Source organism: Sus scrofa, chromosome 6 (genome assembly GCF_054392235.1).
Source record: "Sus scrofa isolate SSC_HxYL_T2T_F1_AM1 chromosome 6, Sscrofa_HxYL_maternal_Yorkshire_Landrace_v2.0, whole genome shotgun sequence".
NCBI classification, from domain to species: Eukaryota; Metazoa; Chordata; class Mammalia; order Artiodactyla; family Suidae; genus Sus; species Sus scrofa.
Window position 1 is genome coordinate 29,445,290 of NC_139388.1, and position 19,626 is coordinate 29,464,915.

Sequence of the window (19,626 nt, forward strand, 5' to 3'; positions counted from 1 at the left end):
CAATATTGTCTCCATGTGCTTATTGTTTAATAGAAAAAGAATTCAAGGAGCTTTGGTAGTGGTAAAAATCTGAGTAAAAACTAGAAACTTTAAAGTGGTTTAGGCTTAGTTTTTTTTTTTGTTTGTTTGTTTTGTCTTTTTGCCATTTCTTGGGCCGCTCCCGCGGCATATGGAGGTTCCCAGGCTAGGGGTAGAATCGGAGCTGTAGCTGCCAGCCTACACCAGAGCCACAGCAACGCAGGATCTGAGCCGCGTCTGCGACCTACACCACAGCTCACGGCAACGCCGGATCATTAACCCACTGAGCAAGGCCAGGGATCTAACCTGCAACCTCATGGTTCCTAGTCAGATTCGTTAACCACTGTGCCACTACGGGAACTCCAGATTTTTTTTTTTTTTTTTAATTTCTAAAGGACATTCAGGAGAAGTTTTAGCCCAGCTACTTTCCTTCCCACATTGATCTTTTGCTCTTGTTTTGTAGGAAATTATCCCCAGGAGTTACTCAACAGTGATTAGAGAGTAGCACAGTATGTGTACTCATGAGGGTCTGCTGTTGTTTCTCCATAGATGTGGGATATAATTTTTTTTACCTCCATCATGAAACATCTCTTAGAGCCACTTACTAAATTCTTGTAAAAAGGAGATATTAGGTTACCCTATTTGTCCTACAGAACTGGTAGTTATTGGCTAGGAACTCTGTGCTTTAGCTTTTAAGATTGGCCTGTGTGCTCAACCTCAATTTTTGGCAGGTCCTGCCCGAGATCTGCTTCTGACTTTGGTAGTCCCTGCTCCTTCTCAGCAGTGGTGTCGCTCACATCCTGAAGACACATCAAAAGCCTTCCGCAGGAAGGAGATGGAACTGAAGGAGGCTGGGCAGCTCATCCCTAATGACATGGTATGCTGTCTTCATCTTCTTTTCCGACTCTTCCTTTATTAGAAAAGGACAGGGTAGCAAGACTTGAACAGCTATGTGCCATGTGGCATAAAGATCATCATCACCATGAACACCAAAATGTTTATGAACCAAAATGCAGAAAAGTCAGTCTGTGCAAATCAGGAACACAAAATTTGTGGGGACACTTTGGAGGTTCTGCAGGGATGACTCCCTAATCCAAAAATTCTAAGGAAAGGCTTATAATGGAAAATTTTTGTTTGTTTGTTTTTGGTCTTTTGTTGTTGCTGTTTTGTCTTTTTTTTTTTTTTTTTCAGGGCTGCACCCACAGCATATGGAGGTTCCCAGGCCAGAGGTCAAATCAGAGCTGTAGCCGCTTGCCTACACCACAGCTACACCAGATCAAGCCAGTCTGCAGCCTACACCACAGCTCACAGCAACACCAGATCCTTAACCCACTGAGTGAAGCCAGGGATCAAACCTGTGTCTTCATGGATACTAGTCACATTTGTTTCTGCTGAGCCACAACAGGAACTCCATAATGGAAGAATTTTTTAAAAGACTCTAGAGTGAAAATATTTAGGACCATATTCTTTTTTTTTTTTTTTTTTTGTCTTTTTGCCATTTCTTGGGCCGCTCCCACGGCATATGGAAGTTCCCAGGCTAGGGGTAGAATCAGAGCTGTAGCTGCCGGCCTACGCCAGAGCCACAGCAACTCGGGATCCGAGCCGTGTCTGCAACCTACACAATAGCTCATGGCAACGCCAGATCCTTAACCCACTAAGCAAGGGCAGGGACCGAACCCGAAACCTCATGGTTCCTAGTCGGGTTTGTTAACCACTGTGCCACGACGGGAACTCCAGGACCATATTCTTAAAGGTTATGGTTTGATTCTGATGAGGGAAGTTAGATGTCTCTGAGATTGTCTTTCCTCCCTTCCGATGGAGCAGAGAGCCTTAAACCACGGGCCATTCCTAGAGCATCAGGCTGCTGGCTTTGGGAGGGAAAGAAGGGACTCATATCCTTAGGCTTTTTACACTTCTTTTCTTTCTTTCTTTTTTTTTTTTTTTTTCCCTTTTTAGGGCCACACTCGCATGGAAGTTCCCAGACTAGGGGTCAAATCAGAGCTGTAGCCCCTGGCCTACATGACAGCCACAGCAATGTGGGATCCATGCTGATTCTGTGACCTACACCACAGCTTGCAGCAACTCTGGATCCTCAACCCACTGAGCAAGGCCAGGGATCAAACCCGAGTCCTCATGGATACTAGTCTTGTTCGTCACCGCTGAGCCATAACAGGAACTCCTACCCTCCTTTCTTAACATTAGAGGATTTTCAGACATCAAGTTCAGTTTCTAGAAACTTTAGATAGGTGATTCAGACAAGCTGGCCACTTGTCAAAATGACCAGTTGTTCTGTAAGAGCAGTGGATAACTCACAGGAAAGATTACAATTACATGTGATAAATTTGTTTGCTGCACTTGAGCTAAATTCACCAATGAATTAAAATTCTAGTGAGAGGAGTTCCTATTGGGTCATTAGTAACAAACCCGACTAATATCCATGAGGACTCGGGTTTAATCCCTGGCCTCACTCAGTGTGTTAAGGATCCGGTGTTGCTATGAGCTGTAGTGTAGGTCGCAAAAGTGGCTTGGATCTGGGGTTGTTGTGGCTGTGGCATAGGCTGGCAGCTGTAGCTCTAATTTGACCCCTGGCCTGGGAACTTCCATATGCCATGGGTGGGGCCCTAAAAAAAAAGACAAAAATTCTAGTGAGAGAGATGCTGACCTCCATTCAGAATTTTTCATTTTTAGTGTGTTTGTGTTTTGTTTTCTAATATAAAGGAAAGTTTGAAGCAGAAACTGGTCAGAGTGTTGGAGGAAAACCTCATTTTGTCAGAAAAAATCCAGCACTTGGAGGAAGGTACTGCCACCTCAGTTGTGAGTGGGCACCAGTCCCACAGTTATGGTAAGTTCAGGAAAACGTGTGTGGTGTGTCCCAAGACAACCTTTTGTTTATAGATCACCCATTTAATAAGCTTCGTCATCCAGAGTTCTCATGGCTTCTGAAATGGAAACCATCTTACCTCACAGAGTAGTAATGCAGGTAGCTTGAGTTACCAGAGCAAAAGAGTTTACTCTTTCATCAGTGTAAAGCATTTGCAAATGTTGTTATTATTGTCATTATTTTTGAGAAGGACACTTGTTTTTTCTTATTATAGCAGACAATGGTATTATTTACAGAAAGTTTGAAAAATATAAGGAAAGCATAACTCCCTACCCAGCAATAACTACTATTAATGTTTTTGGTATACTTTTTCATCATACCCTACACGTATTTTTAACTCAAATTTAACATTTATGTCTTGATTTTTAAAAAATTATTTATATTCCAACAAAGTGCATAAATACATTTTAAGCTTGATGAGTTTTGGCAGATATATACAGTCATTTAATTCCATCCCATTCGAATTACAGAACACTTTTGTTATTTTACAAAGTTCCCTCAGATCCTTATGCAGTTTCCTCTGCTCTCTACCCTGGGCAATCTGGTTTTTACAACCTAATGTTATTAATTTAATAGCATATGCATTTCCTATAATAGCACAAAATATACCATATTTATCTATTTAGTCCTCTGTATAGCTTTTAAAATATTAGCTATTATAACTGCCATTATTTATAATATTATAAATAATTCTAATCTGTCATGTTATAAATAATTCTATGAATTTCCAAACATTCAGATGACCTGAAATAGAAGAAAAGACCCTAGAGTGAAAATGAGTCTCTAAGATTCTCTTTCTTCTCTTCTGATGAAGCCGAGAGTCCTAATATTTATGCTATAATAAATAATGCAGCTATTAATATCTATGTATATAAATCTTTATGTGCATTTTAGGCTATTTTCCTAGGAGACTAGAAGTCCTAGAAGTAGAATTAGTGGGTCAAAAGATGGGGACATTTTTGAGGCTTTTGTTACACATTGCCAAATCATTCCCAAGAAATGCGGTTTCATTTTATACTCACATCAGCAATAGGTGTATATTTGAATGCTTTTCATTTCACCCTTGCCAACACTGGGTTATTATTTTTTCTGCCATTATGATAAGTGAAAAATAATACCCCATGGAAATCTTGATTTGTACTGATTTAGTATTAATATAAAGTCTACCCTTGGCTTTAAACTTACAGCTCAGACCCTCCGAACACACATTATGGGTATTTAGATTTGTAAGAGAAATTTCATTTGAAAGTCAGCACTGAATTTCCAGAATTGAATCTCATCACTATCTGATACTCATAAGCCTAAATATTCAAGATATTACTTACCTACATAGAAAATAAATAGATGTTTATTCACTAGATACCTATTTTCAATCAGCACTGAGACCCATTACTTTATTTTGGATTACTAGTGATAAATACAGCTGTTGCAACCTTGATTTCCACCTTCCAGAACCTTGCTATTCAAAGTGCAAGTGATAGTAGCAATACGTTGGAGCTTGTTAGACATACAGAATATTTAGCCTCACATCAGACCTACTGAATCAGAATCTGTTTTCTAACAAGAACCCCAGGTGATTCGTAAGCATATTGAAGTTTAATTGCTGTTCTAGAAGACTGACTTGCTTAGGACCAGAGTTCCCATGCTTTTAACTATCTTATTATTGTAGGCCGTGGTAACATATTTAGAAAGCTAGGTATGAATGTCTTGGCCACAAACCCAGTTTCTGCAAGCACTCATTGGGGTTTTACTCTGTGCCTGACACAGTTCTAGATGTTTTCACATACTCCGTAAGAAGTGAAGGACATATATTCATGAACTAAAATGGAGAATACAGGGAGACCTAATATTTATTGACTGCCTATGGTATATGAGCACAACTGTCTCACTGACTCCTTATAACAGGGTTACTAGCTCTAGTGAAACAAAGAAAAATGAACTACATGTGCAGTGTTAAGTGACTGAGTTTTAATTCAAATATGTGTGTCGCTATACCCCGTATGCTTGCTGCTATATCTGCTGTCTCCAAGGGAAGAAATGGTGAGTGAAGTGTGGAGGTGGGTGCAGGGGGCCCCAAATTCATCAAGATATCCACATGACCACTCAAGCTCTGCTCCAAGACTAGCTGCTTGGAGTTCTGCTCACTATGGCTACTATAATCTTTGTAGATGATCTTCTGCGCAAAAACCAGCAGCTGAGCATGCAGGTGGCTTACCTGAACCAGGAGCTTGCCCAACTGAAGAAGCTGGAGGAGACAGTGGCCCTTCTCCACGAAAGTCAGAGGTAGGATTGGGTCCATATAGCTGGCTTCTGGAAACAAATATTTACTTTATCTTCTTTGTTTTACTTGGCAAATACTTTTCAGATTAACTCTGTTCTGTGTGTAAACCACAAGTATCCAGGCCAGTTTGCTCAGGGACTAAGATACTGCTTTCCAGAAAACACCAGGAACTAAACGTCTTTGCTGGCACTGCTTGGTTACAATACCTCAATAATAAATCATTTCTCACTGGATCCAACAGGACTCTTGTTTGGGTCAGCTATCTTTCCTTGGTCATAATATACCCTTAAAATTAGCCATCTTGCTCTTCTGGAAAGTGCCTACCTGCTGTTTGGTCATAGGAGAGACATCAAGAACACCCAAAGAGAGTGATAATGAAGGAATCCATGAACATGTATGTGTTCAGAGAAGCTCAATAACATCAACCTCTTCAAAGAACAAAACCGTCAGGATGCAGGCCAGACAAATCAGAAGAGGCCTCAAGACTATTGGCGCATTTAGAGAAGCCCTTCACATTTTGATTTGCCAAACACCTTTAACTAGGACCTTCAATGAAATTAAACATAATTCCATCCCCAAACCTTTAGCCCTGAACTTCATTTCCTGATTTTTCCATGGAATATGTTCATATTCAGAGGATTCAACCCGTATTTGTTCTGGCTGGCTTTTTTTTTTTTTTTTGACTTTTCATTATAATTATTTCAAACATGTATAAAAGTAGAGTGAATAGCATAAATTCATGGTTCTCAAACTTGGGTGTATATCAGGATCAGCTAAAACACTTGTTGAAATGCAGATTGCTGGGTCTTATCCCCAGAGTCTCTTATTCAGCAGATCTTGGTTAGGAACTGAGACTTCGCATTTTTTTGTTGTTGTTGTTGTTGTTGTTAAAATATATACTGGATCTTTATTTTATTTTCCCCCATTAATTAATTAATTAATGCATGCTTTTTAGGGCCCCACCTATGGCGTATGGATGTTCCCAGACTAGGGGGTGGAATCGGAGCTATAACTGTCAGCCTGCACCTCAGCTCACAGCAACACCAGATCCCCAACCCACTGAGCAAGGCTGGGGATCAAACCCGCATCCTCACTGATACTAGTTGGATTCATTTCTGCTGCGCCACAACTGGAACTCCAGATTTTGCATTTCTCATAAGTTTCCAGATGATACTGTTACTTCTGGCCTGGGGACCACACTTTGAGAACATTAGGGTGTATCTCTTTAGTGATGTACAAGTTGCTATATTTTAAAGTGATTTGAAATAATTATTCTGCGTATTGTTAAACCATCAATTCAGTATACAGGTTCAATTTATTTCATTTTATTTTGGATTCATAGGGAATATTTTTATTGTTCATTTTTATTTCATCTTGTTTATAATTATGTAAAACATTTACATGGTCCCCAAGTCAGATCAACAAAATCAGATAAATTCAGACAAATCTAGTTTCCTTACCTATCTCCTCTGTCCTTTCCTTCTCTCGCATTAGGCTTCCATTGCCAGTGTGGATGTGTATTTGTGTTCGCCCTGTATTATGTAAAAAGAGGCATAATGCTGCTTTAACATTTCATCTTAGAAATCATTTCAAAGTAGAGTATAGAGTAAGTTCTCATTCCTTTTTAAAGATGCGTGGGATTCCACTCTGTCTTTATTTAATTAGTCTTCTATTGATGGACATTTAGGTAGACAGTGTTTTGCTGTTACAAATAGTGCTGCAGGAGTTCCCGTTGTGGCTCAGTGGTAAGGAACTTGACTATCCCTGGCCTTGCTCAGTGGGTTAAGGATCCGGCATTGCCCTGAGCTGTGGTGTATGTCACAGAAGTGGCTCAGATCTGGCATTGCTGTGGCTGTGGCATAAGCCAGCAGCTGCATCTCTGATTCAGCCCTAGCCTGGGAACTTCCACATACTATGGATGTGGCCCTAAAAAAAAAAAATAATAATAATGCTGCAATGAATAGCATTGTGTATGCTTCTTTTTTAGGAGGATGGGCAGCCTCTGATAGCTTTTAACATTACATGGTAATACAGAGTCCAAGAATCATGAAAGTGCTTTGGAAAGAATAGAACAATTACTACATAAAATGCAAATGAACTATGTTATCGCTACAGTCAGTCTGGAACATAGTCAAACAGAACTGTAATGAATAAAGAAACTTTTTTTAAACTGCTTTTAAAATAGCCCACTCATAAATCGGACAGTTCTTTCTATTTAAAGACGTTAGTTCATTTTACATTTATCTTTAGCAAACATTTCAGGTCTGAATGGCATCTACTTTGCTTTTATGACTTCATGACTGTCTTTTTCCCCTGTGCTTCAGATCCCTGGTGGTAACTAATGAGTATCTGCTGCAGCAGCTGAATAAAGAGCAAAAAGGTTATTCTGGGAAAGCACTCCTGCCTCCTGAGAAGAGTCATCATTTGGGGAGGTCTTCACCCTTTGGGAAAAGCACGCTGTCTTCTTCCTCACCAGTGGCACATGATACGGGTCAGTATCTAATACAGGGTGTTTTAGACTCTGCCCCAGAGCCTAGTCTATGGAGCTAGTACTCAACACCTTCTTTGCGCTTCTCTCTCAGCCCCTGGGGGCTCTTAGTGTCATTGCCACTAGTATGGTAGCATTTACCCTCAAAATTAAGAAAAAAAATCTTATTTTGATTACATTATATTGGTCCTTCTTTTTATTTCTCTTTTTATCTCCTCCCATCATCAAGTCATTCCTTCCTTCTGCCTGAATAAATAGTTGGTACTGAGTCCTAAGCTTCATTTTACATAGAAACATTTGGCTGGAGTTCCCGTCGTGGCACAGTGGTTAATGAATCCAACTAGGAACCATGGGGTTGTGGGTTCAATCCCTGGCCTTGCTCAGTGGGTTAAGGATCTGGTGTTGCCGTGAGCTGTGGTGTAGTTTGCAGACGCAGCTCGGATCCCGTGTTGCTGTGGCTCAGGTGTAGGCCAGCGGCTACAGCTCCGATCCGACCCCTAGCCTGGGAACCTCCATATGCCGCAGGAAGTGGCCCTAGAAAAGGCAAAAAAAAAAAAAAAAAAAAAAAAAAGAAAGAAAGAAACATTTGGCTGAAAATGTCAGAAAGGAGAAAACACTAGACATTGTGTCACTCAAAACTGTGTAGTAGGAAGTTGGAAAAACATATCCATGGCCAGGTATATTTTGTGTTAGAAGAAATTTCAGAGAATCTCTATTGATCAGTTCATCAAATATGTTTTGAGTTTTTTCCCACCACAGTGAAAAGGTAACAAGGTCTGGTGTCTGCCCTGGAGCAGCCAAGAGTTTAGTTGTGTGACAGAGCTAAAAACTTGGCATTGGTACCAAACAGGCCTAAATAAGAACCTAGCGAGGTCCTGGAAAGAGAGACAGAGAGTAGGTAATTTCTACTCTGGAGAACTGGAGAAGGCATCAGTGAAGACTTGAGTAGAAGCTTGTCAAATACAATAGTAGCAGGTACCGTAGGTGCAGAGCCTACCAGGTCAAGAGCTCAGAGTAGAATAATCTGGGGCCCCCAGAAGGATCGCAGGGAAAGAAAATGTAGGGCATGATGTCATGAAAGTAAATAACTGTCCTAACCTGGGAGGGATGTGTGATGTTAGGAAAATGCCCCCAAAAGAAATGATCTTTCAACTGAGACCTAAAGAATTGAATAGGCAGTCGCCAGGCAAACATAGGACTGAGGGCAGTCGCCAGGCAAACATAGGACTGAGGGCTTGAAAAGAGTTATACAGGAGCTAGGTTGCATGGCTCCTTAAAGATTTTAGATTGGGAAGGCAGGAGGGTAAGCAGATTTGTGTTTGAGAAGCTTTCTCTGTAAGAAGAATGAAGTGATGGCCTGTGGAGTTACGGAAGACCAAAAAGGAGCTAGAGAGATGAGAGAGAAGCCTGACACAGCCTAGACCAGAGGTGTGGTGTCTGAAAGTCAGCTTTGGGCTCAGCATCCAGTTTACACATGAGGCTGAGAACTAGTCTTTTTTTAAATCCTGATGGATTAGGCATTTAAAAATCAATGGGAAACGATAATGAAAGTGGTTCTAGGTATGTTTCTGCTTCAAAGTAGTCACGTAACTAATGTTGCCAGACAGCTGTAGAGGGTGAAGGACTGTTCACTGAAAGCCATGTACCTCTCTTCATCTTCAGTGTCATGTCAGAAGGAGGCAAGCAAAAAGATTAGACACTTATTTGCTCCCCTGACCCAGGTGCTGTGCAGGGAAGGAGAGCTATTGCCATAATAATGAGACATGAAGATAACAACTAAAATCACACATCACTAAGTTACAAATCCACAGACCTCTTGATTTTATGTGGGTTTCCAAAAGGAGCATGTACAGAGGAGCCATAAATTTTTCTTTTTTTTTTAAGCGGACAATATTTATTCCTTTTCCAAATGTTATAGTAAAACCAGGAGGAAGAGAATGGTTTTAGCAGTTATTTTTTTAAAAGTACAAATCTGGGGTTTGACCATTAAAAGTTACTTACAACAATGGGAAGGGGGAAAAAAAGCAATAAGTTTTTCACCTTACAGACCTCCTCCAACCCCAAAGCGTAATACTTGCTTACCAAGTCAAAAAAGAGACTCAGTTGATTCACAAGCTAAAGGTTTGAACTTGAGTAAGACATTTATAAAAATCTAGACAGGGGAGTTCCCATTGTGGCTCAGTGGTTAACGAATCCGACTAGGAACCATGAGGTTGCAGGTTTGATCCCTGGCCTCGCTCAGAGGGTTAAGGATGCAGCATTGCCATGAGCTGTGGTGTAGGTTGCAGACGCAGCTCAAATCCTATATTGCTGTGGCTGGCGGCTACAGGTCCAATTAGACCCCTAGCTTGGGAACCTCCATGTGCTGTGGGTGCGGCCCTAGAAAAGACCAAAAAAAAAAAAAAAAAAATCTAGACAGAGGCAGTGTCCTCCCCAGCTTCGGTGAGACTAAGCACAGCACAAGAGACTAAAAACTCAACAGGGGAAGAGGCTGGACACTAAGGGTTTGGGAGTTTAGGCACCCTCACATCTGGCTCAGGGATTTGGGGAGTAAATAAAGCCTGCTTGGAAAAGAATTGGGGAAGAAACCAGCAATAGCCGTCTGCATGGGTGGAAACAAGGAAAGAGGCCAGGGGAAGGAGCATTTCACTTCATTAACCTAACCTGGGAAATCGAAGGATCACCTTCAACTGGCCTTAAGAGAAAGACCAGATGGAAGATGGGAAAATCCACAGGAGAGAGAGGAGACGTGGAGAGGGAATGTGGATAGGCTGCAACAGCCCCTTCCTTTCCAAGCACTGGAAAGCAGCCAGGGCACCAAGTCCAGGCAGTGACCTCAGAAGGACAGCACAGTTTTTGCAGTTTGAGATCACCAATCTGCCCCCATCCGACTACTCACTCTGCTTGCTCATTGGTGTAGGGCCACTCTCCAGCCCCAAGGGAGTAGATGGCTCTGCAGCCTGAGGTCCTTCCTCTTCTGTGTCTCTTCCCCTGGAGTCAACACTAGCCTCTGCCCCTTTGGTCTGGGGCTCCTGGTCTCATGAGTGGCAACAGCCTTCCTTTCCTGGGGAGTGCCTTCCTCACTGCATGTACTCATCTCCCCCTTCTGCTCTTCCTCTGTGGGTGAGAAGGTAGACCTATCACCCTTTCGATTTCTCTTGAAGGACAAGCCACTCAATTAGATTTTTTTTTTTTGTCTTTTCTAAGTCCACACCCATGGCATATGAAGGTTCCCAGGCTAGGGATCTAATTGGAGCTGTAGCCGCCGGCCTATGCCACAGCCACAGCAACGCCAGATCCGAGCTGCATCTGCGACCTACACCACAGCTCACGGCAACACTGGATCCTTAACCTACTGGGTGAGGCCAGCGATCAAACCCGCAACCTCATGGTTCCTAGTTGGATTCATTAACCACTGAGCCATGATGGGAACTCCAGTATTTTTTTGTTTTTTTGTTTTTGTTTTTGTTTTTGCCGCACCTGTGGCATAAATTCCTGGGCCAGGGATTGAACCTACACCACATCAGCAACCCAAGCCACAGTGACAATACAGACCCTTAACCTCTTGCACCACAAAAGAAGTCTTGAAAGAGAGTTTCTTCTTCTTGGGGGACTCCTTGGTGGGGGAGCTCCCCCCTTGGCCTCCACACCCTGGCTAGGGGGTGCTGGCTTGATGGAGTCAGTGGCTCCAGCCGCCTGCTGTTCCATTGAGGGGAGGGATTGCCTTTCACCTTTGGGGAATAAGCCTGGGTTGCTTTTCACATACCTGTTCTTCTGTCTCTTGACTTTGTGGGGTCTGGGGATGCTGAGCAGCAGGCGCTTCCTCCTCTACAGTCACCCCTCTGAGGTTGCCCTGGTGAACCACTGTGGTGGCTGACCATGATGGAGGTTCTGCTGGGAGGCATCCAGAGTGCCCAGGGCTCATGATGTAGGGGATAGTTTGGTCTGGTGGGCCATGCCAGCAGACGTGTGGGGCTCGCATCTGAGGGGGAGGGATGTGTGTTGGGGGAACTGAACTGTACCCCTGGTCTGCGCCTGATCCACTGGCTGCACCTGCTGCTGCTCCACTCTGTGCCAGAATGCCCTCCATGTTTTTATGAGCTGCATGGCTCTGAGGAACCTATGGTGAGCTCGTTTTCTGTGGAAGTGTTAGTAAGAACAGCCACCCTCCACACTTTCCTGGTTCTGTCTTGGCCCCAGGGAGAGATCTCCAAAGAGTCTAAGCCTTGCCAAGATAGGGTAGCCTTGGCCAGGAGCCTTACAGCCCTATGTTGTTATATTTCACAATCCAAGCTTAATGCACAGGCCACCTCACTGGACAAAGGATGGAGAGTAGGAGAGGTAGAGGCAGGGATAATGCACTTCTTTTATAACCCAGCCCTGCCTTCCTTCCCCTGTGAACGTTTGATAAGACCCAGCCCAGGACCTATTCAGGGTACCTCTAAGGAGGAGCAAAGAGTCTGACCCAGACTGAGTCATATCGTACACTATTTTCTTTGTTTGTTTTGTTTTTATACATATGTTCTTTTTTTAGATTATTTTCCATCATAGTCTATCCCAGGAGATTGGATATAGTTCTCTGTGCTACACAATAAAGAATCTTATTGTTTATCCATTCTAAATGTAATAATTTGCATTTAATAACCCCAACTCCCAGTCTATCCCACTCCCTCCCCCTTCCCCCTTGGCAACCACAGTCTGTTCTCTATATCTGTGATTCTCTTTCTGTTTTGTAGATAGGTTCATTTCTGTCATATTTATTTATTTTTTATTTTTTAAAACAGAGAGCTATGAGAGTTGTAAGAATTTATTTATTTATTTATTTATTTTTGTCTTTTTAGGGCCACACCCGTGGCATATGGAACTTCCCAAGCTAGGAGTGACCTACACCACAGCTCATGGCAACACCAGATCCTTGACCCACTGGAGTGAGGCCGGAGATCAAACCTTTGTCCTCATGGATGCTAGTCAGGTTCATTTCCGCTGAGCCATGACAAGAACTCCTGTGTCATATTTTAGATTCTGCATGTAAGTGATATCATATGGTATTTGTCCTTCTGTTTGTAGCTTACTTCACTTAGTATGATAATCTCTAGTTGCACCGCGTTGCTGCACACTCTATTTTCTATTGTCACTTAAAGTGGCTAGGGTGCCTGCCTCAGGCTGAATAACTCTCTAGGGTTGCTGGCCACTGCTATAGAAGTCAACTGGGTTTCTGATTTTTCCTGTGTGTCTCTTGGTACAGAGGGCAGGGGTAGGGATTGGTGGCATAAAGGGAAGGGCCAAAGAGTCACTTCTCTGTGGGGCTAAGTGGGCTTACATGGAGTGACACCCTGCTCACCTGTCAACACCCTCTAATTCCTACCTTGCCCCCTCAACATCTCTGTCCCGAGCCACACTACCCCTCTATCCCCTACTCCAAGTGACATTGGGCTCCAGGGACTCCAGGGCCACCTAGGTTAGGAACATTCCAGAAAGGAAAGCCCTTGAAGCAAGTAGAAAGTAAGTGTCGAAGAATTCCTCACCCTAAGTCTGGCACTATTGGAAGAAAGAAGGAAACACAGCTGGGATGGAGATTGGGTCGTCAGGGAAGTTCTGTGCCCAGAAGGAGAGGCAGGACCACTCTGACAGATTTGGTCTTTCCATCTGCTATACTTAGAGGGTTTTAATAGCTCCATCCCACAGATCCCAACCTCTCTGCCTTGAAAGACTGGCTTTGCTAGCAAGGGTACCCAAAGCCTTCTGCCAAGAGGAGGCTATGGGGGTGGAGCAGTGATAAATCAAGGTCTGAAATGGCAGTTTGGTCAGTCACTGCCATGTACCAGATTTTGCTAGACTAAGGATCTTCCTGGCTCTGGGTGGACCTTGATTTTCCTCAAGCTCCATAACCACTTTTTGAGAAGAGGGGACTTTACTCTTACAGGGTGGAGTTTCAGGACTCAGCTAGTTCTCTCTCTGGGCTCCTCTAAGCAACACTGCCAATCATAGGAGGGGCCAAGCTGCTGCACCGGTACACATTGAATGGTAATCTCACCTGTAGCTTAATAGTTTAATAGCCTGCATTAGACCCATTTGCAGGATTTGGGTTTCACTCCTGTTAAGCTCATTTAAGTGAGTTTGCAATTCAAACAGTTTCCCCAAAGCTGGAGGAAATATTCCTTTTATTATTTTCTGGTGGGGAGAGGTAGAGCTCTCTGAAACTTCCCTGAGCAATGGAAGATCAGCGGAGTCAGGAGGCTCTGCTGTGGCCAAGTACTGATCTCTACCCTCTAATTCCTACCTCGCCCCCTCAACATCTCTGACCCAAGCCACACTACCCCCTCTATCCCCCACTGCAAGTGACATTGGGCTCCAGGGACTCCGGGGCCACCTGGGGTAGGAACATTCCAGAAAAGCCTGTGGGATGAGAGAATAAATAGTTGTGCTGCTTTGCCTTGTTATCTGGGTCAGGAAAGAAAATATTTGTGAGTGTATGCCATGTAAGCCTTTTCTAGCACCTTTGGGAGCTGCCCTCTTCTGGGCAGTCCCTAAGTCCTATTCAGCCCACTTGTCAGCAGGAGGGAAGGAGGGTAGGCCTTGAAGGTTTAGACTTAGGAATAGTTCTGGCCTAACATTGAGAACCTCAGAGAGGAGAAAAGGTTGACCTGGGCACTCCCAGGAGTCCTCAGGGTCAGAGAAAGGGGTCCCCACCCTCCTCCCAACTTGGGATGATGATGGGAGGAAATTGGCAAGAGGCCCCTCACTGTTGGATACCCTGCTCACCTGTCAAAGGCTGGTGTTGGGTGCCAGGTTCTATGGCTGGCCATCTAGCCTCAGTTTGTTTTGGAAATCAGTGTTAGGGTTTGTTGTGTTAGAAGGAGCCTGGCCAGGGAGGCAAGAGGTGTGGTTCTGACTTCTATTCTGAAGAAGCCCCTTCATTCTCTGGGTCTGAGTGTCCTCAGTTATAAGTTGTGAAATGGATTATCTACTGTCTAAGGTTCTTTCTGGTCTGACATTTTATGATATTCTGAGCTACAGACCAAAATGACTCTCTTTGGTAGCCCCCTGGACTGAGGGCCCTGTCAGCAAGCTCAGAGCTGAGGCTTGGCACTGGGCCCCATCAATCCTTAGCTGGGCCTAGTTTGTTGACTCATCCTTTTCCCTGCTGTGAAAGCAGAGAGGCCATGACTGAGGTCCTAATTGCAGGAAGGCAAGCTGTGATGTCAGGACTCTGGGCCAGGGCTGAGGTAAAAGGCTTTTGATTTCCCTATGGAGCATCCTTAGGCAGTCTGGCTCTGTGCTAATGGAAGGGGCCTGGTATGTGTCTTTTTCTAGGCAGGGCTGCCAGTGGAAGAATCAGCACAATGTGACACACTGGGGGGGGTGAGGAGGGGAGGGGTGATGACACTGAGGGGTCAGCAGGGTATGAATGACATTACCTTTATGCGGACAGTTGACCAGACCATATTGGTATAAAAGGTGTCTTTATTGAGGTCTGGGTAGGAATTAGGCACTTGGCCAGAGCAGCAACTTAAATATGAGGCAAGCAGGCAGGGGTTAGCCATGCCCGGGGCTAGGTTGGGGTGGGGAGGCTATAGACACAGACTCTCCCCAGACAGACAGAAGTTGAGGAGAGGAGGGGAAGGGAACACAGAGCAGTCTGGATCAGAGGCCTCATCGGCTGGCCCCGTGGGGCTGAGCAGGAAGCGCTAGTTGGCAGGTCCAGCAAGGAGGGGACCGGGCTTTCTGCTCCACATGCCCCTTAAGACCAGGCCTAAACCTCTGGCAGGAGCAGTCACACTGGGGTGCAGCGGGGGGGCCTTCCCAGGCCTCACTTCTTCACCTTGGCATCATAGGTGCCTGCATTCTTGTAAGCACTCACATAGCCACTGTCATCCAGGATGTCTTGCCGCCCAGCAATGCCCTTGCCCTTTCCGCTCTCATCAAAGCGTTCCTTGTGGGATCCTGTGTACTTGCTGGTGTCGGTCAGCCGTTCCACAGCACCCCCTGTTTTTGCTTTCTGTTTGGACAGAGTTCCAAGAACACCTGGTTAGGGAGCAGCTCTTCCAACCCCAGCCAAGATTCCCCACATCCCCTTCAGTGGCCACCCGAGACCAGCAGGGCACTTACAGTGACGCCCACATTGGCTGGTTCCTTGCCTGCCACCAGCTGACAGATGGCATCGAAGGCCTCCTCCTTGCTCTTCCCCTTGAATCGCTTGGGTGCCAGCTCTTCTAGGGCTTTCTTGAACTCCTCATAGTTGATGACCCGAGCAGACTTCCCCCTGCCATGTATGTGGGCACCATGAGTTTTCCCCCTTCTCCACATCCTCCCTGGTTCCAGCCCCCCAGTTCCCCTTCTGGGAACATCAGAAGCAGGGACAGCCTGAGGCTTACTTGACTTTGGAGAAGACAATGTCGACATCGGTCCCTGTCACAGCTTTTCCGTCAGCCACCTTGCAGTCCTTGCACAGCTTGGCCCAGTTCTTGCCATTCATCTCTTGCCCACTGGCCTTGGGGTCACCATGGATGGCAAACTTGCGGAAGCTTTCCTCCAGCCCAGCCACATCTGTGCTTGCTGCCATGCCACCCTGTAGGGACCCACCATGGTCACCTCTCAGCCAAGCTCCCCCATCCAAGACACAGACCATTACTGCCTCCACCTCAAAGCTTACAAGGATGAAGCTGTAGGTACTTCTGCCACATACCCTCAGAGCTGGAGAAGGAGTTTCCTGGGGAGAAGGGCCAGCACAGTGTCTGAATAGCTCCCAGAGCTATGAGGAGGAGCCCTAAGAGAAAAGGTCCTGTCATTTAATGCCAGCCTGGCCCAGAGTGGAGTTCAAAGATGAAATCATGATGCTCATACCAGGCTGGGAACAGAGTGGCACTGTCCAGAAAGACTGTGAGGGCAGCAGCTGGGACCGTGGCTTTGTCTGGCCCTGGCACAAGGCCTGCCTTGGTGGAAGTGAAGGTGGCAGAGAAGGCCTCTTCCCTGGGAGTTCCATGCCAAGCTGGGTCAGGGCAAGGCCAGGCTGCTGGTTGGGCAGGTATTTAATGATGACAGTGACTATATCAGGGTCATGAGGACCCAATAAGACCCACCCCAGGCTGAGAAGGGAGCCAGAGCATGAGCAGGAGTGCATGCCCTAGGCAGGGGTGCAGCTGGCCAAGCTAGGACCTTGTTACTATTTGCTGTTAAACAAAAACATGAGGGGAGGGGGAACTTGGGGCTGGCCTGGCCACAGTTTGTGAAGCCTGGAGACAGTTGCTAAGGGAGGGTGGTGCTGCTTGGAGAATGTTGCTAAGGGCAGAATGGTGTCAGGGCAGCTCAGGGAGAAGCTCCCAGTGCTGCTGGGCTGGGCTGGAGAACAGGGGCTCACGGGTGGGGCACACCAACACTCCCAGCGCCTGGAGCACAACTGTAGCTTCCTGGCCCCTTGCCACCCACTTGGGCTGTAACCTCAGAGTTTGTAGAGTTTAGGAGGAGCAGGAGATCTGGGGGGCTGGCCCAGGTAAGAGTTGTAAAATTATGAATCCCCAGAGGCCTGCTGGCAAATGAGACTGTAGCCTGGGTTCTGTAGCCCCCACAGAGGCACTCTGCACTGAAGCACACTTCCCCAGTGTACACCTTCAGCTTTCCATGGAGGCCTCCTGGCCACACCCAGAGCACCACCACACAGGCCCACACTCCCACAGCTGTATGCACTCAGCCCTGGCCCTCCATATCCTCGGCCTTATTCCCTCTGACCACACCCTTAACCTTGTACTCAGACCTCCCTGACCACACCAGCCATGTACTGAAGTGCTCCACCCACTGCCACCCCTGCCCCCCACTGCAGTCCCCTGACCACACCCACAGCCCTGGGACTAAGGGCCTGGACCATTCCCTCAGCATCCACCCCTGACACATATACTAATGACCCTGTACCAAGGCCCCCCAATAATACCCTCAGCCCTGCACTAAAGAGTCTTCCCCTCACTTTCCCACAGCCCCCACCGCGGTCCCCCTAACCACACCCTCAGCTCTGCACTGAAAGTCCTCCATATAACACAGCCTGGTACTAAGACTCCCTGACCACACCCTCAGCCCTGCACCACAGCTGCCTCCATCTATAGCGAAAAGCCCTGGGACTTAGTGCCCCTGTCCAAACACCCACAGCACTTACTGAGAGCCCCCCCCAACCAGAGCCTAAAATTCACCCCTTCTCCACATACCTGCAGCTCCTGCCAATTCTTCTTATCCACTCACTCACAGACTTGCATTTCCAGATTTCCAGGTACTGTGCCAGAACCCCCATGTAGATACCCCCTGAACACACAGACCTCCTCCACTGCGGCCTCCTGACCACACCCTCAGTTGTGTCCTCAGCAACTATCTTCCACCTCTGCCTAGATGCCCACCCACCTCCCCCACTTCCACGACCAGCGGTCTTAACACTGAAAACCTTCCCCCAGTGATCATACTCACCCATCCCTAAGTTGCAGTTTCTGGGACTGAGAGCACCAACAGCTCCTACATTGCAGAGACTCTGTGGGCTGACAATCCCTTCCAAACAGCACTCCCCTTCCCTCTCCCTATACTGCAGTGTGCCACCAGAGACCCGGGGACCAGCACTTAGTTCACCAAGGGTAAAGTCTGACAAAGCTTGAGTACCACAAGATGCTGGTCGCAGGGTTCTAGCAGGACCCTAAACTCATGCCCACTCCTGTCTGTAGGAAGATGGATTCTTGGTAATTTCTGGCTGATCAGGTGACACCAAGTACCAGACCCTAGTCCCAGGGGTCTGCAGGCCATGCTAGCTCCCGCCGGGACAGCTGGACTCATCAATCATCCTGTGGGTGGGGTGGAACGCTTGGGCCCAGAGCAGGGCCGCTCAGCTGGTGTCCTCAGCTCGGTACCATCCGGAGTTGGAACCCCTTCCAGGCCGCTCCCATGCCACCCCCTTCTTATCGTGCAGGATATTGATTAGGGCTGTCGGCGCTGGGGTCTCCTACCGGCTTCTACCTCGTGGCTGCTCCTGCAGCGGGCGTTCGATGGACAGAAGGACACAACAATGGACAGAGGGACTGGGCGGCTCCGCAGCTCTGCTCCCTGCCGGCTCTGGGGCGGGACTGCAGCCCGGGCGGTTCCGCCGTATTATCCCTTGTTTCTCGGTCTCCATGGAGACGGTGAGTCCCACCCCCGGGGCTGTCTGGCAGGAGTGTGACCAAGGTCAGGCTGGCTCCACCCACCCGACCCCGCCCTCTCCGCTCTGCGGGGGCGGAGCTGCTGCGATAGTCTCATCCCGCTGCTCTGGATGCAGCTCAGTGGCCTTCGCAACCCAGCCGGGGGACGAGATTTCTGTAGTTCTGGACTCTGCCCAAAGTTCAAAGCTGGTCCCCACCTCCAGGGAATATCATGCTTCCCAGAGCTGCAATAGAAGACTTTTTTTTTTCGGGGGTGGAGGGAGGGGGTTGGTGTCGGTGCAGAGCAGGAAAGGTCCTTTGACTTAGTGATAGTGGAGTCTAGAGCTGACTCAAGACCACAGCTTTCCAATGAACGTGTGACATCCCACGCCACAACTCCAGATCACTGGGGGCAGGAGGAGACAATGAACGAATCATGAGTGCCGGCCTCAAAATCCTGGTACACCGACATTGATTCTGCTTCCAGGGAAAAGCTCCTGGACCTCTCGATCCGCAGCCTTCATTTATTCCCCACCCCATCCTGTTATTAGCCTAAAAGTCTCTGCTCTCGCTGCTGCCTCCAGAGCCCAAAGACAGCTTTTCCCCTTCTCTCAAGTGCAAACCTTCAAGAAAAATAACCTCCAGGCATCCTTCCAGGACTTTTCCCAATCAGGAGCCCCATACTTGAGCATTTCAGGTCTTTGTGTATCTCCAAATGACAATCTGGGAGGTCACTCACTGCCCCTAGGTTGTCAGTGGTCCAGCTCCAGGAGGGCCCGTGGCCCTTGTCATTAAGGGAGTATGCACTAAGGCA

The 19,626-nt window shown here is 46.6% G+C and overlaps 4 protein-coding genes across 10 annotated transcripts in view; 1 reads left to right on the top strand and 3 right to left on the bottom strand.

Annotated features, from left to right (window-relative positions):
* Positions 1-7,577, top strand: part of LRRC36 (leucine rich repeat containing 36) — a 71,569-nt gene extending 63,992 nt beyond the window's left edge. The window contains exons 11-14 of the mRNA XM_084960063.1: positions 750-895; positions 2,737-2,860; positions 5,068-5,182; positions 7,505-7,577. The gene's annotated coding sequence lies outside the window, so the exon portion shown is untranslated. The remainder of the gene's footprint in view (positions 1-749; positions 896-2,736; positions 2,861-5,067; positions 5,183-7,504) is intronic.
* KCTD19 (potassium channel tetramerization domain containing 19) overlaps positions 1-10,785 on the bottom strand; it is a 108,333-nt gene extending 97,548 nt beyond the window's left edge. The window contains exons 1-3 of the mRNA XM_084959911.1: positions 10,568-10,785; positions 6,641-6,712; positions 5,115-5,209 (exon numbers count right to left, since the gene is read on the bottom strand). Coding sequence (XP_084816037.1) covers positions 5,115-5,209; positions 6,641-6,712; positions 10,568-10,580 — 180 coding nt within the window. The 5' untranslated portion in view covers positions 10,581-10,785. The remainder of the gene's footprint in view (positions 1-5,114; positions 5,210-6,640; positions 6,713-10,567) is intronic.
* The window catches only part of TK2 (thymidine kinase 2), a 1,024,677-nt gene that overhangs the window by 803,746 nt on the left and 201,305 nt on the right, over positions 1-19,626 (bottom strand). The gene's annotated exons all lie outside the window — the stretch shown is intronic.
* Positions 15,115-18,760, bottom strand: TPPP3 (tubulin polymerization promoting protein family member 3). Of its 7 annotated transcripts, none has more exons than XM_084960185.1 (5): positions 18,652-18,760; positions 16,355-16,435; positions 16,044-16,237; positions 15,778-15,931; positions 15,115-15,667 (listed from the first exon to the last, which is right to left on the bottom strand). In XM_084960185.1, exons 3-5 carry the CDS (start codon positions 16,229-16,231, stop codon positions 15,479-15,481), a joined length of 531 nt encoding a protein of 176 aa, XP_084816311.1. In that variant the 5' UTR covers positions 16,232-16,237; positions 16,355-16,435; positions 18,652-18,760; the 3' UTR covers positions 15,115-15,478. The 7 variants fall into 7 exon arrangements, with proteins under 7 accessions (XP_084816311.1, XP_003126976.1, XP_084816312.1 ...); XM_003126928.5 differs by having other exon boundaries at positions 18,642-18,760; XM_084960186.1 differs by lacking the exon at positions 18,652-18,760 and adding an exon at positions 18,115-18,154.

Bases quoted from the DNA above. Each gene is read 5' to 3' on its own strand.
- TPPP3 (XM_003126927.5), bottom strand. From the start codon at position 16,231: ATGGCAGCAAGCACAGATGTGGCTGGGCTGGAGGAAAGCTTCCGCAAG. The intron at 15,932-16,043 runs GTAAGCCTCAGG...CATACATGGCAG, and splicing joins ATTGTCTTCTCCAAAGTCAA to GGGGAAGTCTGCTCGGGTCA. The intron at 15,668-15,777 runs GTAAGTGCCCTG...CTGTCCAAACAG, and splicing joins CAGCCAATGTGGGCGTCACT to AAAGCAAAAACAGGGGGTGC.